Raw genomic sequence first — 18,978 nt, 5'->3', positions numbered from 1 at the left:
CGTATCAAGTGGCTTTCTCTAAAGCTCTTAGTCACAGAACATGCCTCTCCGAATTCTCAGAAACCCAATGAGCCTTGGAAAGGTTTTTAATGAGATGTTAAGTACCCTATTTGGGGATTCTGGACCGGTTCCGACTGACGTTTTGGTGTACAAAGCGCTCTGATCGTTGCAGGGTCCTGTGTCTTATAGTGCAAGAGAGCCCCATCTCTCTGCTTTCTGCTCCAACTCTCCCAGCAGAGCTGACTTGAAGTGTCTGGTTTCAGACCCCACGTTTACATGGGGAGTGACGGACAAAGGAACCATTTCCTGTGTCTGATTTCCTGTGTCCGGGAGAATCTAGCGGGAGCAACAATACATGTTTCATCTCACTGTGATATTCTCAGCCTGATTTTAGAGCTCTCAACATGCAAAAAAATACTAAATCATTTCATAGAAAGTGGTCTTATTTCAATTCTATTGGTCACAGATGGACGAAATCACTTGGTGCTTACAGCTGAAGTTGAAAACGAGTCTGCACACGTTTTTAATGGTGTCTCTGCGCTGCTCAGCGGACTTTTAGGAGAAAATTGTCTGTCGGCAGTTATATGAAATAGTGCCGATTTATTGTATTGTCACAAAGTATGATCATATTTATCTCATAGTAAGTCATTTATCATTTGATTGTTACTGTATTTAAACCATTTGTCATTTCAAGCCATATTGCCCCACTTTTTGTTGAATAGAAAAAAGTAATTCTTTTTTTAAATAATATTTGTACTATGTGCTTGAGCTTGTGTCCTCTAAAGGGACACACCTCAGCAATTTATAACTATTTCTACCAGAAAGGTGAGATTTGAACCTTTCTTGGAGTATTGCAACATTACTAGTTATTGTGTCTGGTCCTCTCATGATAAATAACTCTTGGGTTTTTTACATTGAAGTCATTTAGCAGACGCTCTTATCCAGAGCCACTTCCAAATTGGGTAATGTCTATTTAGGCGGAAATCTAAATTTTGCCGTAACGTTGAAGGTTTTTTAATCTAGCTACGCTCCTATTCTCTGATGAGCAGGTATTGTCAGTTAACACCAGATATGTTCTTTTTAAAAAAGTATTGTTGAAGGAAGAGAAATTTCAGATGGGGATATGTTGTTACCTCAAGGTGTCGTCTGAACATCGTGTGGTGGCTTTTTTTGATCAAGAGATACGTCAAGACAGAGATATGAAAGATGGGTTTTAATATTGATGTGTAGCTTTATTCACTGAGTGGACAAAACGTCTTTCCATGACTGACCAGGTGAAAGCTATGATCCCTTATTGATGCCACTTGTTAAATCCACTTCAATCAGTGTAGATGAAGGGGAGGAGACGGGGTTAAAGGCTGTTCTGAGGGCAAATGGGGGGGGCGCAACTCAATATTAGGAAGGTGTTCCTGATGTTTGGTATCTCCTCTCCTCTCCCCCTACCCCACATCTCTCCTCCTCTCCTCTCCCCCCACCCCACATCTCTCCTCCTCTCCCTCTCCCCCCACCCCCACATCTCTCCTCCTCTCCTCTCCCCCCACCCCACATCTCTCCTCCTCCTCTCTCCTCTCCCCCCCCACATCTCTCCTCCTCTCCCCCACCCCCACATCTCTCCTCCTCCTCTCCCCCACCCCCACATCTCTCCTCCTCTCCTCTCCCCCACCCCACATCTCTCCTCCTCTCTCCCCCCACCCCACACTCTCCTCCTCTCCTCTCCCCCCACCCCCACATCTCTCCTCTCTCTCCCTCACCCCACCCATCTCTCCTCCTCTCCTCTCCCCCCACCCCACATCTCTCCTCCTCTCCTCTCCCCCACCCCACATCTCTCCTCCTCCCCTCTCCCCACCCCACATCTCTCCTCCTCTCCCCCACCCCCACATCTCTCCTCCTCTCCCTCTCCCCCCACCCCACATCTCTCCTCCTCTCTCCCCCCACCCCACATCTCTCCTCCTCTCTCCCCCCACCCCACATCTCTCCTCCTCTCCTCTCCCCCACCCCCACATCTCCTCTCCTCCTCTCCTCTCTCCCCACCCCACATCTCTCCTCCTCTCCCCCCACCTCACATCTCTCCTCCTCTCCTCTCCCCCCACCCCACATCTCTCCTCCTCCTCTCCCCCCACCCCACATCTCTCCTCCTCTCCTCTCCCCCACCCCACATCTCTCCTCCTCTCCTCTCCCCACCCCCACATCTCTCCTCCTCTCCCCCCACCTCACATCTCTCCTCCTCTCCCCACACATCTCTCCTCCTCTCCTCTCCCCCCACCCCCACATCTCTCCTCCTCCTCCTCTCCCCCCACCCCACATCTCTCCTCCTCTCCTCTCCCCCACCCCACATCTCTCCTCCTCTCCCCCCACCTCACATCTCTCCTCCTCTCCCCCCACCTCACATCTCCCTCCTCCTCTCCCCCCACCTCACATCTCTCCTCCTCTCCCCCACCTCACATCTCTCCTCCTCTCCTCTCCCCCACCTCACATCTCTCCTCCTCTCCCCCCACCTCACATCTCTCCTCCTCTCCCCCCACCCCACATCTCTCCTCCTCTCCTCTCCCCCCACCCCACATCTCTCCTCCTCTCCTCTCCCCCACCCCACATCTCTCCTCCTCTCCCCCACCTCACATCTCTCCTCCTCTCCCCCCACCCCACATCTCTCCTCCCTCTCCCCCACCTCACATCTCTTCTCCTCTCCCCACCCCCACATCTCTCCTCCTCTCCCTCTCCCCCACCTCACATCTCTCCTCCTCTCCTCTCCCCCCACCCCACATCTCTCCTCCTCTCCTCTCCCCCCACCCCACATCTCTCCTCCTCTCCCCCACCCCACATCTCTCCTCCTCTCCTCTCCCCCCACCCCACATCTCTCCTCCTCTCCTCCCCCACCCCACATCTCTCCTCCTCTCTCCCCCACCCCACATCTCTCCTCCTCTCTCCCCCACCCCCACATCTCTCCTCCTCTCCCCCCACCTCACATCTCTCCTCCTCTCCCCCCACCCACATCTCTCCTCCTCTCCCCCACCCCACATCTCTCCTCCTCTCCCCCCACCTCACATCTCTCCTCCTCTCCCCCCACCCCACATCTCTCCTCCTCTCCTCTCCCCCCACCCCACATCTCTCCTCCTCTCCTCTCCCCCCACCCCACATCTCTCCTCCTCTCCTCTCCCCCACCTCACATCTCTCCTCCTCTCCTCTCCCCCACCCCACATCTCTCCTCCTCTCCCCCACCCCACATCTCTCCTCCTCTCCCCACCCCACATCTCTCCTCCTCTCCTCTCCCCACCCCACATCTCTCCTCCTCTCCTCTCCCCCACCCCACATCTCTCCTCCTCTCCTCTCCCCCACCCCCACATCTCTCCTCCTCTCCCTCCACCCACATCTCTCCTCCTCTCCCCCACCCCACATCTCTCCTCCTCCTCTCCCCCCACCCCACATCTCTCCTCCTCTCCTCTCCCCCCACCCCACATCTCTCCTCCCTCTCCTCTCCCCCCACCCCACACTCTCCTCCTCTCCCCCCCACCCACATCTCTCCTCCTCTCCTCTCCCCCCCACCCCACATCTCTCCTCCTCTCCTCTCCCCCCACCCCACATCTCTCCTCCTCTCCTCTCCCCACCCCCACAACCCTCCTCCTCTCCCCACCCCACATCTCTCCTCCTCCTCTCCCCCACCCCACATCTCTCCTCCTCTCCCCCACCCCCACAACCCTCCTCCTCTCCCCCCACCTCACATCTCTCCTCCTCTCCCCCACCCCACAACCCTCCTCCTCTCCCCCCACCCCACATCTCTCCTCTCCCCCCACCCCCACATCTCTCCTCCTCCCCCACCCCACATCTCTCCTCCTCTCCCACCCCACATCTCTCCTCTCCCCCCACCCCACATCTCTCCTCCTCTCTCTCTCCCCACCCCACATCTCTCCTCCTCTCCCTCTCCTCTCCCCCACATCTCTCCTCCTCCTCTCCCCACCCACATCTCTCCTCTCCCCCCACCCCACATCTCCTCCTCCTCCTCTCCCCCCCCCCCACATCTCTCCTCCTCCCCCACCCCACATCTCTCCCTCTCCCCCACCCCACATCTCTCCTCTCCCACCCCACATCTCTCCTCCTCTCCTCCTCCTCTCCCCACCCCACATCTCTCCTCCTCTCCCCCACCCCACATCTCTCCTCCTCTCCCCCACCCCCATCTCTCCTCCTCTCTCCCCCCACCCCCACATCTCTCCTCCTCTCCCCCCACCCCACATCTCTCCTCCTCTCCCCACCCCACATCTCTCCTCCTCTCCCCCCACCCCACATCTCTCCTCCTCTCCCTCCACCCCACATCTCTCCTCCTCTCCCCCACCCCACATCTCTCCTCCTCTCCCCACCCCACAACCCTCCTCCTCTCCCCCACCCCCACAACCCTCCTCCTCTCCCCACCCCACATCTCTCCTCCTCTCCTCTCCCCCACCCCACATCTCTCCTCCTCTCCTCTCCCCCACCCCCACATCTCTCCTCCTCTCCCCCCACCCCACATCTCTCCTCCTCTCCCCCACCTCACATCTCTCCTCCTCTCCCCCCACCCCACATCTCTCCTCCTCTCCTCTCCCCCACCCCACATCTCTCCTCCTCTCCTCTCCCCCACCCCCCATCTCTCCTCCTCTCCCCCCACCTCACACTCTCCTCCTCTCCCCCACCCCACAACCCTCCTCCTCTCCCCCCACCCCACATCTCTCCTCCTCTCCTCTCCCCCACCCCACATCTCTCCTCCTCCTCTCCCCCACCCCACATCTCTCCTCCTCTCCCCCACCCCCACATCTCCTCCTCCTCCTCTCCCCCACCCCCACATCCCTCCTCCTCTCTCCCCCCACCCCACATCTCTCCTCCTCTCCCCTCACCCCACATCTCTCCTCCTCTCCTCTCCCCCACCCCACATCTCCTCCCCTCTCCCCACCCCACATCTCTCCTCCTCTCCTCCTCTCCCCCCACCCCCACATCTCTCCTCCTCTCCTCTCCCCCACCCACATCTCTCCTCCTCTCCCCCACCCCACATCTCTCCTCCTCCTCTCCCCCACCCCACATCTCCTCCTCCTCCTCTCCTCCCCCACCCCACAACTCTCCTCCTCTCCTCTCCCCCACCCCACATCTCTCCTCCTCTCCTCTCCCCCACCCCACATCTCTCCTCCTCTCCCCCACCCCCACATCTCTCCTCCTCTCCCCCACCCCACATCTCTCCTCCTCTCCCCCACCCCACATCTCTCCTCCTCTCCCTCCCCCCACCCCACATCTCTCCTCCTCTCCTCTCCCCCACCCCACATCTCTCCTCCTCTCCCCACCCCACATCTCTCCTCCTCTCCTCTCCCCCACCCCACATCTCTCCTCCTCTCCTCTCCCCCCACCCCCACATCTCTCCTCCTCTCCCCCACCCCACATCTCTCCTCCTCTCCTCTCTCCCCACCCCACATCTCTCCCCCCCTCTCCCCCCACCCCACATCTCTCCTCCTCTCCCCCCACCCCACAACCCTCCTCTCCTCTCCCCACCCCACATCTCTCCTCTCTCCTCTCCCCCACCCCCACATCTCTCCTCCTCTCCTCTCCCCCACCCCACATCTCTCCTCCCTCTCCTCTCCCCCACCCCACATCTCTCCTCCTCTCCTCTCCACCCCCACATCTCTCCTCCTCTCCTCTCCCCCACCCCACATCTCTCCTCCTCTCCTCTCCCTCCACCCCATCTCTCCTCCTCCTCCTCTCCCTCCCCACCCCACATCTCTCCTCCTCTCTCTCTCCCCCACCCCACATCTCTCCTCCTCTCCTCTCCCCCACCCCACATCTCCTCCTCTCCCCACCCCCACATCTCTCCTCCTCTCCTCTCCTCCCCACCCCACATCTCTCCTCCTCTCCTCTCCCTCCACCCCACATCTCTCCTCCTCTCCTCTCCCCACCCCTCATCTCTCCTCTCCCCCACCCCACATCTCTCCCTCCTCTCCTCTCCTCTCCCCACCCCACATCTCTCCTCCTCTCTCTCCCCCACCCACATCTCTCCCCCCCCACATCTCTCCTCCTCTCTCCCCCACCCACATCTCTCCTCCTCTCTCTCCCCCACCCCACATCTCTCCTCCTCTCCTCTCCCCCCACCCCCACATCTCTCCTCTCTCTCCCCCACCCCACATCTCTCCTCCTCTCCCCCACCCCACATCTCTCCCCTCCTCTCCCCCACCCACATCTCTCCTCCTCTCTCCCCCACCCCACATCTCTCCTCCTCTCCTCTCCCCCCACCCCACATCTCTCCTCCTCTCCTCTCCCCCCACCCCACATCTCTCCTCCCTCTCTCCCCCCACCCCCATCTCTCCCTCCTCTCCCCCACCCCCACATCTCTCCTCCTCTCCTCTCCCCCCACCCCACATCTCTCCTCCTCTCCTCTCCCCCACCCCCACATCTCTCCTCCTCTCCTCTCCCCCACCCCACATCTCTCCTCCTCTCCCCCACCCCACATCTCTCCTCCTCTCCTCTCCCCCCACCCCCACATCTCTCCTCCTCTCCTCTCTCCCCACCCCACATCTCTCCTCCTCTCCTCTCCCCACCCCACATCTCTCCTCCTCTCCTCTCCCCACATCTCTCCTCCTCTCCTCTCCCCCCACCCCATCTCCCTCCTCCTCTCTCTCCCCCACCCCCATCTCTCCTCCCTCCCCCCCACCCCACATCTCTCCTCCTCTCCTCTCCTCTCCCCACCCCCACATCTCTCCCTCCTCTCCTCTCCCCCACCTCACATCTCTCCTCCTCTCTCTCTCCCCCACCTCATCTCTCCTCCTCTCCCCCCACCCCACATCTCTCCTCTCCTCTCCTCTCCCCACCCAATCTCCTCCTCTCCCCCACCCCCACATCTCTCCTCCTCTCCTCTCCCCCCACCTCACATCTCCTCCTCTCTCTCTCCCCCACCTCACCTCTCTCCTCTCCTCTCCCCACATCTCTCCTCCTCTCCCCCCACCCCACATCTCTCCTCCTCTCCCCAGGTGCGGGGAAGTCTCTAGTAGGGGTAACCGCAGCCTGTACAGTCCGTAAGCGCTGTCTGGTCCTGGGGAACAGCTCTGTGTCAGTAGAACAGTGGAAGGCTCAGTTTAAGATGTGGTCCACCATCGATGACTCTCAGATCTGCCGCTTCACCTCAGACGCCAAAGACAAGGTAAGAGACACAGCAAACACCATTAAGGTTTTAAAATCCCCTTTTCAACTCGGTCTGTGTTTTTGTATAATTATCTCTTTTACTGCTTCTTTTTTTAGCTTTGATTGATTTATTTCAAGTTATTGTTTTAGTTTAAAGTGTGTTGCGATTTTTAAATGCTCTTCAAATGAAGTTTGTTTTGGTCTTGAAGCCGATCGGCTGCTCGGTGGCCATCAGCACTTACAGCATGTTGGGGCACACCACCAAGAGGTCTTGGGAGGCAGAGAGGGTCATGGAGTGGATGAGGTCCCAGGAGTGGGGACTCATCATCCTGGACGAGGTGCACACCATCCCTGGTGAGTCTGTCAGGGGTTAGGGGTTTTGGTTAAGTTATGAGAGGTGATGGTTAGTCTACACCATCCCTGGTGAGTCTGTCAGGGGTTAGGGGTTTTGGTTAAGTTATGAGAGGTTAGGGTTAGTCTACACCATCCCTGGTGAGTCAGTCAGGGGTTAGGGGTTTTGGTTAAGTTATGAGAGGTTAGGGTTAGTCTACACCATCCCTGGTGAGTCTGTCAGGGGTTAGGGGTTTTGGTTAAGTTATGAGAGGTTAGGGTTAGTCCACACCATCCCTGGTGAGTCTGTCAGGGGTTAGGGGTTTTGGTTAAGTTATGAGAGGTGATGGTTAGTCTACACCATCCCTGGAGTGTCTGTCTATCGTTCTGTGGTTAGGGGTTGGGGTTAACTTAGGAGGGGTTAGGGATAGGAGGGGTTAGGGATAGGAGGGGTTAGGGTTAGGGATAGGATGGGTTAGGGATAGGAGGGGTTAGGGATAGGAGGGGTTAGGGTTAGGGATAGGAGGGGTTAGGGTTAGGGATAGGATGGGTTAGGGATAGGAGGGGTTAGGGATAGGAGGGGTTAGGGTTAGGGATAGGAGGGTTAGGGATAGGAGGGTTGGGTTAGGGATAGGATGGGTTAGGGATAGAGGTTAGGGATAGGAGGGGTTAGGGATAGGAGGGTTAGGATAGGATGGGTTAGGGGATAGGAGGGGTTAGGGTTAGGGATAGGATGGGTTAGGATAGAGGGGTTAGGGGTTAGGGATAGGAGGGTTAGGGATAGGAGGGGGTTAGGGATAGGAGGGGTTAGGGATAGGAGGGGTTAGGGATAGGGATAGGAGGGGTTAGGGATAGGAGGGGGTTAGGGATAGGAGGGGTTAGGGATAGGATGGGTTAGGGATAGGAGGGGTTAGGGTTAGGGATAGGATGGGTTAGGGATAGGAGGGGTTAGGGTTAGGGATAGGATGGGTTAGGGATAGGAGGGGTTAGGGTTAGGGATAGGAGGGGTTAGGGATAGGAGGGGTTAGGGATAGGAGGGGTTAGGGATAGGATGGGTTAGGGATAGGAGGGGTTAGGGTTAGGGATAGGATGGGTTAGGGATAGGAGGGGGTTAGGGTTAGGGATAGGAGGGGTTAGGGATAGGAGGGGTTAGGTTTAGGGACAGGAGGGGTTAGGGATAGGGACAGGAGGGGTTAGGGGTTAGGGACAGGAGGGGTTAGGGTTAGGGATAGGATGGGTTAGGGATAGGAGGGGTTAGGTTTAGGGACAGGAGGGGTTAGGGATAGGGACAGGAGGGGTTAGGGTTAGGGATAGGATGGGTTAGGGATAGGATGGGTTAGGGATAGGAGGGGTTAGGGTTAGGGATAGGATGGGTTAGGGATAGGAGGGGTTAGGGATAGGATGGGTTAGGGATAGGAGGGGTTAGGTTTAGGGACAGGAGGGGTTAGGGATAGGAGGGGTTAGGGATAGGGACAGGAGGGGTTAGGGATAGGAGGGTTAAGGGTTAGGGATAGGATGGGTTAGGGATAGGAGGGGTTAGGGATAGGGACAGGAGGGGTTAGGGTTAGGGATAGGAGGGGTTAGGTTTAGGGACAGGAGGGGTTAGGGATAGGGATAGGAGGGGTTAGGGTTAGGGATAGGATGGGTTAGGGATAGGAGGGGTTAGGGTTAGGGATAGGAGGGGTTAGGGATAGGAGGGGTTAGGGGTTTTGGTTAAGTTATGAGAGGTGATGGTTAGTCCACACCATCCCTGGTGAGTCTGTCAGGGGTTAGGGGTTTTGGTTAAGTTATGAGAGGTGATGGTTAGTCCACACCATCCCTGGTGAGTCTGTCAGGGGTTAGGGGTTTTGGTTAAGTTATGAGAGGTGATGGTTAGTCCACACCATCCCTGGTGAGTCTGTCAGGGGTTAGGGGTTTTGGTTAAGTTATGAGAGGTGATGGTTAGTCCACACCATCCCTGGTGAGTCTGTCAGGGGTTAGGGGTTTTGGTTAAGTTATGAGAGGTGATGGTTAGTCTACACCATCCCTGGTGAGTCTGTCAGGGGTTAGGGGTTTTGGTTAAGTTATGAGAGGTTAGGGTTAGGAGGGGTTAGGGTTAGGAGGGGTTAGGGTTAGGAGGGGTTAGGTTTAGGGATAGGAGGGGTTAGGAGGGGTTAGGTTTAGGGATAGGAGGGGTTAGGAGGGGTTAGGTTTAGGGATAGGAGGGGTTAGGGTTAGGGATAGGAGGGGTTAGGGTTAGGAGGGGTTAGGGTTAGGGATAGGAGGGGATTAGGGTTAGGGATAGGAGGGGTTAGGGATAGGAGGGGTTAGGAGGGGTTAGGTTTAGGGATAGGAGGAGTTAGGGTTAGGAGGGTTATGCTAATTCGATTTCCGTGCGGGCATCAGCTTTAGGGGGTTAACTGCCGGAGGACCAGAAAGTATTTTCTCTCTTCTGTGATGTTTCCAAAACATTTGTCTAATAACGTGTGCATTGTCTCGCCCCCATCTCTGTAGCCAAGATGTTCCGTCGTGTTCTGACCATTGTCCAGGCCCACTGTAAGCTGGGTCTGACCGCCACACTGGTCCGAGAGGACGACAAGATCGTTGATCTCAACTTCCTGATCGGGCCCAAGCTGTTCGAGGCTAACTGGATGGAGCTACAGAACAACGGATACATCGCTAAGGTCCAGTGTGCCGAGGTTAGTCTGTCATCCATACCTGTACCGGTCTGTGTGGGGCTTAACCTGGTGATGGGCGGGACAGAATAGCTAAGGTCCAGTGTGCCGAGGTTAGTCTGTCATCCATACCTGTACCGGTCTGTGTGGGGCTTAACCTGGTGATGGGCGGGACAGAATAGCTAAGGTCCAGTGTGCCGAGGTTAGTCTGTCATCCATACCTGTACCGGGTCTGTGTGGGGCTTAACCTGGTGATGGGCGGGACAGAATAGCTAAGGTCCAGTGTGCCGAGGTTAGTCTGTCATCCATACCTGTACCGGTCTGTGTGGGGCTTAACCTGGTGATGGGCGGGACAGAATAGCTAAGGTCCAGTGTGCCGAGGTTAGTCTGTCATCCATACCTGTACCGGTCTGTGTGGGGCTTAACCTGGTGATGGGCGGGACAGAATAGCTAAGGTCCAGTGTGCCGAGGTTAGTCTGTCATCCATACCTGTACCGGTCTGTTTGGGGCTTAACCTGGTGATGGGCGGGACAGAATAGCTAAGGTCCAGTGTGCCGAGGTTAGTCTGTCATCCATACCTGTACCGGTCTGTTTGGGGCTTAACCTGGTGATGGGCGGGACAGAATAGCTAAGGTCCAGTGTGCCGAGGTTAGTCTGTCATCCATACCTGTACCGGTCTGTGTGGGGCTTAACCTGGTGATGGGCGGGACAGAATAGCTAAGGTCCAGTGTGCCGAGGTTAGTCTGTCATCCATACCTGTACCGGTCTGTGTGGGGCTTAACCTGGTGATGGGCGGGACAGAATATACCTGGCTCATGGAATAGGACACCTCAAGGTCTAGTCTCAGAAGCCCAGACCCTAGGCAGCAGTAGCGACCAGGGTCTGCGAATGATTTCTGACTCTCTTGGTAACTTCGAACAGGGGACACCAGGCAGACGTGCGAGGACGTCGCGATTCAAAACCCAAAGTTCGCACGCTAAACCTTCCCGTTTTTGGTTTTTGGTGAAGTTAGTTGATGCAAACTAGCCACTTGCAAAATGCACGCTTAAAATAAGTAGCCTTGCATGATCTTTGGCTTGTGAACGGCTCATAGGATCTCCTGTTTCTGTAGTGAGACAGCTTGATGTACAGGACACCCCCTGGACAGGACACTAGTCTATCTCCTGTTTCTGTAGTGAGACCACTTGATGTACAGGACACCCCCTGGACAGGACACTAGTCTATCTCCTGTTTCTGTAGTGAGACCACTTAATGTACAGGACACCCCCTGGACAGGACACTAGTCTATCTCCTGTTTCTGTAGTGAGACAGCTTGATGTACAGGACACCCCCTGGACAGGACACTAGTCTATCTCCTGGTTCTGTAGTGAGACAGCTTGATGTACAGTACACCCCCTGGACAGGACACTAGTCTATCTCCTGTTTCTGTAGTGAGACAGCTTGATGTACAGGACACCCCCTGGACAGGACACTAGTCTATCTCCTGTTTCTGTAGTGAGACAGCTTGATGTACAGGACACCCCCTGGACAGGACACTAGTCTATCTCCTGGTTCTGTAGTGAGACAGCTTGATGTACAGTACACCCCCTGGACAGGACACTAGTCTATCTCCTGTTTCTATAGTGAGACAGCTTGATGTACAGTACACCCCCTGGACAGGACACTAGTCTATCTCCTGTTTCTGTAGTGAGACAGCTTGATGTACCAGTACACCCCTGGACAGGACACTAGTCTATCTCCTGTTTCTGTAGTGAGACAGCTTGATGTACCAGTACACCCCTGGACAGGACACTAGTCTATCTCCTGTTTCTGTAGTGAGACAGCTTGATGTACCAGTACACCCCCTGGACAGGACACTAGTCTATCTCCTGTTTCTGTAGTGAGACAGCTTGATGTACCAGTACACCCCCTGGACAGGACACTAGTCTATCTCCTGTTTCTGTAGTGAGACAGCTTGATGTACAGTACACCCCCTGGACAGGACACTAGTCTATCTCCTGTTTCTGTAGTGAGACAGCTTGATGTACCAGTACACCCCCTGGACAGGACACTAGTCTATCTCCTGTTTCTGTAGTGAGACAGCTTGATGTACAGTACACCCCTGGACAGGACACTAGTCTATCTCCTGTTTCTGTAGTGAGACAGCTTGATGTACCAGTACACCCCCTGGACAGGACACTAGTCTATCTCCTGTTTCTGTAGTGAGACAGCTTGATGTACCAGTACAGCCCCTGGACAGGACACTAGTCTATCTCCTGTTTCTGTAGTGAGACAGCTTGATGTACCAGTACACCCCTGGACAGGACACTAGTCTATCGCAGGGCCTTACCCCCAATCTATTTAATTAATGCTGAGTGTCGAGCAGAGACGCACTTGGTCCCATTTTCACAGTCTTTGTTCTCTGATGACGCTGTTTTATAGTTCAGCTACAGAGCAGAGGAATGGGTTTAAACTGTGGAGCTGTTTTATAGTTCAGCTACAGAGTAGAGGAATGGGTTTAAACTGTGGAGCTGTTTTATAGTTCAGCTACAGAGCAGAGGAATGGGTTTAAACTGTGGAGCTGTTTTATAGTTCAGCTACAGAGTAGAGGAACGGGTTTAAACTGTGGAGCTGTTTTATAGTTCAGCTACAGAGTAGAGGAACGGGTTTAAACTGTGGAGCTGTTTTATAGTTCAGCTACAGAGTAGAGGAATGGGTTTAAACTGTGGAGCTGTTTTATAGTTCAGCTACAGAGTAGAGGAATGGGTTTAAACTGTGGAGCTGTTTTATAGTTCAGCTACAGAGCAGAGGAATGGGTTTAAACTGTGGAGCTGTTTTATAGTTCAGCTACAGAGTAGAGGAATGGGTTTAAACTGTGGAGCTGTTGAATATTACAGAGAGTAAAGTCACTAGAGTTGTCACTAATGTGTCTGGAAATAATTAGAAGGGTTTTTCGGGGACAGAGCTGTAGAGCACATTGTGGATAAGCCCCGACTTGATCTAGGACGTGTTAGGTGGTTCCATCTTAAACCTTGTTAGTTCATCAAAATGAGAGGGGCTGAAGTAATCAGGATTAACTGTACGTGAGCTCGAGAATAATCCAGACTTTCTTTTTCTGAGAACTTCTGAAGCTTATTCTTCACGACCTGGTGTGAACCGCTACACCATAAGGTATAGTGGTAATCACCTGCCTGCCGGTGGCTGTAGTGTTTCCTAGACCAGAAACTTTGACCTTTTGGTTAACCTTGAGACACACCCCAGTCTCCTTTATCACCTGATTTACTGAACAAAAGGCACATCTCAATAGGAGATCCTGGTATAACATTTACATATTTTACATTTTTTAGTCATTTTAGCAGACGCTCTTATCCAGAGCGACTTACAGGAGCAATTAGGGTTAAGTGCCTTGCTCAAGGGCACATCGAACAGATTTTTCACCTAGGTCGGCTCGGGGGATTAGAACCAGCGACCTTTCGGTTACTGGGCACAACGCTCTTAACCACTAAGCCACCTGCCTGACATGCAACAAGTGTTCTCTATCGCTCCTCTATTGGGGGGGAGGCTGATGACATCAGAGGGCACCTTCAGACCAACTCTTTGAATGGCCCACTCCGTGAAGTTTGCGCTTTTAAAATTTTTTTAAAAACGTATGTTTTTACCCCTTAAGTGTGTGTACGTTACTGTATTTCTACTGGGATATTGTTTTTCCAACAGGACAAGTTCAAAATAGCTGAAGTGCGTCTTTTAATGTTGTACTCTCACCTGATAGTTGGTCACCTAACTGACATCCAAGGTAGCTCACAGTATCCTGGCGGTAGCTACTGGCTTGGCCGGAGTTTTACTGTTCTCTGTTGCCAGGGAAGGAGAGTTGTGACATATACTATTGCACTATGGCATTAAAGCCAGGGGATCCCCCCAGTTTAATATTGGATCCAAACAGGGTTGATTCAGTTTTTACCCAGGTGGAGTGACGGCTTATTTTCAGATAGCAATTTGCTAACATGAAGACGCTCTGCACTCAGGGGTTTTACCAACGTGACGACGCTCTGCACTCAGGGGTTTTACCAACGTGAAGACGCTCTGCACTCAGGGGTTTTACCAACGTGGAGACGCTCTGCACTCAGGGGTTTTACCAACGTGGAGACGCTCTGCACTCAGGGGTTTTACCAACGTGACGACGCTCTGCACTCAGGGGTTTTACCAACGTGGAGACGCTCTGCACTCAGGGGTTTTACCAACGTGGAGACGCTCTGCACTCAGGGGTTTTACCAACGTGGAGACGCTCTGCACTCAGGGGTTTTACCAACGTGGAGACGCTCTGCACTCAGGGGTTTTACCAACGTGACGACGCTCTGCACTCAGGGGGTTTTACCAACGTGGAGACGCTCTGCACTCAGGGGTTTTACCAACGTGGAGACGCTCTGCACTCAGGGGGTTTTACCAACGTGGAGACGCTCTGCACTCAGGGGTTTTACCAACGTGACGACGCTCTGCACTCAGGGGTTTTACCAACGTGGAGACGCTCTGCACTCAGGGGTTTTACCAACGTGGAGACGCTCTGCACTCAGGGGTTTTACCAACGTGGAGACGCTCTGCACTCAGGGGTTTTACCAACGTGGAGACGCTCTGCACTCAGGGGTTTTACCAACGTGAAGACGCTCTGCACTCAGGGGTTTTACCAACGTGAAGACGCTCTGCACTCAGGGGTTTTACCAACGTGGAGACGCTCTGCACTCAGGGGTTTTACCAACGTGGAGACGCTCTGCACTCAGGGGGTTTTACCAACGTGGAGACGCTCTGCACTCAGGGGTTTTACCAACGTGACGACGCTCTGCACTCAGGGGTTTTACCAACGTGGAGACGCTCTGCACTCAGGGGTTTTACCAACGTGGAGACGCTCTGCACTCAGGGGTTTTTACCAACGTGGAGACGCTCTGCACTCAGGGGTTTTACCAACGTGGAGACGCTCTGCACTCAGGGGTTTTACCAACGTGGAGACGCTCTGCACTCAGGGGTTTTTACCAACGTGGAGACGCTCTGCACTCAGGGGTTTTACCAACGTGACGACGCTCTGCACTCAGGGGTTTTTACCAACGTGACGACGCTCTGCACTCAGGGGTTTTACCAACGTGGAGACGCTCTGCACTCAGGGGTTTTACCAACGTGGAGACGCTCTGCACTCAGGGGTTTTACCAACGTGGAGACGCTCTGCACTCAGGGGTTTTACCAACGTGGAGACGCTCTGCACTCAGGGGTTTTACCAACGTGGAGACGCTCTGCACTCAGGGGTTTTACCAACGTGGAGACGCTCTGCACTCAGGGGTTTTACCAACGTGGAGACGCTCTGCACTCAGGGGTTTACCAACGTGGAGACGCTCTGCACTCAGGGGTTTTACCAACGTGGAGACGCTCTGCACTCAGGGGTTTTACCAACGTGAAGACGCTCTGCACTCAGGGGTTTTACCAACGTGGAGACGCTCTGCACTCAGGGGTTTTACCAACGTGACGACGCTCTGCACTCAGGGGTTTTACCAACGTGGAGACGCTCTGCACTCAGGGGTTTTACCAACGTGGAGACGCTCTGCACTCAGGGGTTTTACCAACGTGGAGACGCTCTGCACTCAGGGGTTTTACCAACGTGGAGACGCTCTGCACTCAGGGGTTTTACCAACGTGAAGACGCTCTGCACTCAGGGGTTGTCAAAACACTGCCTCGTGTCTTGTGGGACACAGGAAGCGTAGAATCATCGGCTTAGAGAAAAAGGTCACAGGAACCGGCTGCTTTCAAGTCATCGATGTCCAGCAGGGAATCTTGCCCCCAAGGAAATATAGCTGCTGCATTTGGAGTAGCTAATGGGAATCCTAATAAACTAATTAACCAAAACAAGTAAGAGTAGGGGTGTTAACCCCGGTGTCCTGGCTTAATTCCCAGCCTGGCTCTCGTACCGTCATGGCCACCCTAATCATCCCCAGCTTCCAATTGGCTTAAGCCCTATTGAGACGGGACTAGTTTTATTATAGAAACGTTGGTAATGTAATTATTACCTCAGCATGTTGGTTTTTTTTCCAGAGGGCGATTTACTTTTTTTTAACCAAAAATTAACCCTTGCAATTTATTTATTTTCATTCCAAAATGGACGGTTATGACGGAAGCCTGGAGACTGTTCTAAGGAGAGCCTAATATTGTCTTTCAGTTCTAAAATAATAAGAAAGGTCAATAAAGGACCGTGAACTGTATGAACCGGACATTTAACTGACGGATTTGGCACAATATCGTCCGTGACCAAACAGATCATCTGAAGTCTTTGTTGGGGATGTTGACAAGGGATGGCGATTCGCGTGGGATAAGTATTATCAGAGGAACTAGGAGTAAAACAGTAGTTTACCTTTTTTATTTTACCAGGTTAGTCTCGTTGAGAATAAAACCTATTTCCTAAGAGAGACCTGGCCAGGAAATCGGCACACACTTCCAGACACAATGACAACATAAAACACAAAACGGTTTAAATCAAACATTTACACATTGAGCAGGCGATAATTATTTTGGGGAAGTGTGACACGTCTAGGGGTCAAAACATCGACATCCCCCCACTTTATTGTCCTCCGTAGATTTTACCCTTTGCCCCTAGCTTTGAACTCGTTCAAGGAGACGAGCTCCTGCAATGTAATGTCCTTATGTAGCTTGTTCCAAGTGGAAGAGGACTGGAATGCTTTTTTTTTTTTTTACCAGCTCTGTACAAAATACATTCCTGTGAGCGTAGCCGATAGTTGTCGTTTGTCTGCTAGACAATGTAGGTACCTGGAAAAACTCCCCAGTCCTTAACGATTACAAGCATACCCATAACATAACGCAGCCACCACTGTGATTGAAAATATGGAGAGTGGTAATCAGTAATGTGTTGTATTAGATTTGTGCCAAACATAATGCTTTGTATTCAGGACAAAAAAAATACATTTTTTGCAGTATTGCTTTAGTATTTATTGCAAACAGGATTCATGTTTTTGAATATTTTTATTCTGTACAGGCGTTCTTCTTTTCGCTCTGTCATTTAGGTTAGTATTGTGGAGTAACTACAATGTTGTTGATCCATCCTCAGTTTTCTCCTATCACAGCCATTTTAACTCTGTAACTGTTTTAAAATCACCATCAGCCTCATAGTGAAATCCCTGAGAAGGTTTCCTTCCTCTCCGGCAACTGAGTTAGGAAGGACGCCTCACAATTCACTGCTCGACTGAGGGACCTTACAGGTAATTGTCAAGAGGTGTGAATACTTTCTGAAGGAACTGTACCTGTTGTTGCTGTTTTTGTTAAACTCTACCGTATTCAACAGATTATCCAGCTGGCTCTATGACTGGTTCTGGAGTTGGATTTGTCATAAGCATTGATTTAGGGAAAACTTTACCACAGATGGAAACCACTGGCCTATCTTTGACGTCACCACAGATGGAAACCACTGGCCTATCTTTGACTTTACCACAGATGGAAACCACTGGCCTATCTTTGACTACACCACAGATGGAAACCACTGGCCTATCTTTGACTTCACCACAGATGGAAACCACTGGCCTATCTTTGACGTCACCACAGATGGAAACCACTGGCCTATCTATGACGTCACCACAGATGGAAACCACTGGCCTATCTTTGACGTCACCACAGGTGGAAACCACTGGCCTATCTTTGACGTCACCACAGGTGGAAACCACTGGCCTATCTTTGACGTCACCACAGATGGAAACCACTGGTCTATCTTTGACGTCACCACAGGTGGAAACCACTGGCCTATCTTTGACGTCACCACAGATGGAAACCACTGGCCTATCTTTGACGTCACCACAGATGGAAACCACTGGCCTATCTTTGACGTCACCACAGATGGAAACCACTGGTCGATCTTTGACTTCACCACAGATGGAAACCACTGGCCTATCTTTGACTTCACCACAGATGGAAACCACTGGTCGATCTTTGACGTCACCACAGATGGAAACCACTGGCCTATCTTTGACGTCACCACAGATGGAAACCACTGGCCTATCTTTGACTTCACCACAGATGGAAACCACTGGCCTATCTTTGACTTCACCACAGATGGAAACCACTGGCCTATCTTTGACGTCACCACAGATGGAAACCACTGGCCTATCTTTGACGTCACCACAGATGGAAACCACTGGCCTATCTTTGACGTCACCACAGATGGAAACCACTGGCCTATCTTTGACGTCACCACAGATGGAAACCACTGGCCTATCTTTGACTTCACCACAGATGGAAACCACTGGCCTATCTTTGACTACACCAGAGATGGAAACCACTGGCCTATCTTTGATGTCACCACAGATGGAAACCACTGGCCTATCTTTGACGTCACCACAGATGGAAACCACTGGCCTATCTTTGACGTCACCACAGATGGAAACCACTGGCCTATCTTTGACGTCACCACAGATGGAAACCACTGGCCTATCTTTGACTACACCACAGATGGAAACCACTGGCCTATCTTTGACGTCACCACAGATGGAAACCACTGGCCGATCTTTGACGTCACCACAGATGGAAACCACTGGCCTATCTTTGACGTCACCACAGATGGAAACCACTGGCCTATCTTTGACGTCACCACAGATGGAAACCACTGGCCTATCTTTGACGTCACCACAGATGGAAACCACTGGTCGATCTTTGACGTCACCACAGATGGAAACCACTGGCCTATCTTTGACTTCACCACAGATGGAAACCACTGGCCTATCTTTGACGTCACCACAGATGGAAACCACTGGCCTATCTTTGACTTCACCACAGATGGAAACCACTGGCCCATCTTTGACTTCACCACAGATGGAAACCACTGGCCTATCTTTGACTTCACCACAGATGGAAACCA

General features: G+C 53.0%; 1 protein-coding gene across 1 annotated transcript in view; it reads left to right on the top strand.

Moving 5' to 3' along the window:
- LOC121562182 (general transcription and DNA repair factor IIH helicase subunit XPB) overlaps nucleotides 1–18,978 on the top strand; it is an 80,654-nt gene that overhangs the window by 13,351 nt on the left and 48,325 nt on the right. The window contains 3 exon segments of the mRNA XM_045217942.1: nucleotides 6,972–7,141; nucleotides 7,332–7,476; nucleotides 9,946–10,130. Coding sequence (XP_045073877.1) covers nucleotides 6,972–7,141; nucleotides 7,332–7,476; nucleotides 9,946–10,130 — 500 coding nt within the window.

This window comes from Coregonus clupeaformis, unplaced genomic scaffold (genome assembly GCF_020615455.1).
Source record: "Coregonus clupeaformis isolate EN_2021a unplaced genomic scaffold, ASM2061545v1 scaf1281, whole genome shotgun sequence".
NCBI classification, from domain to species: domain Eukaryota; kingdom Metazoa; phylum Chordata; class Actinopteri; order Salmoniformes; family Salmonidae; genus Coregonus; species Coregonus clupeaformis.
The sequence above is the reverse complement of the archived record's forward strand: the minus strand, read 5'-3'. Positions and strand labels throughout refer to the sequence as shown.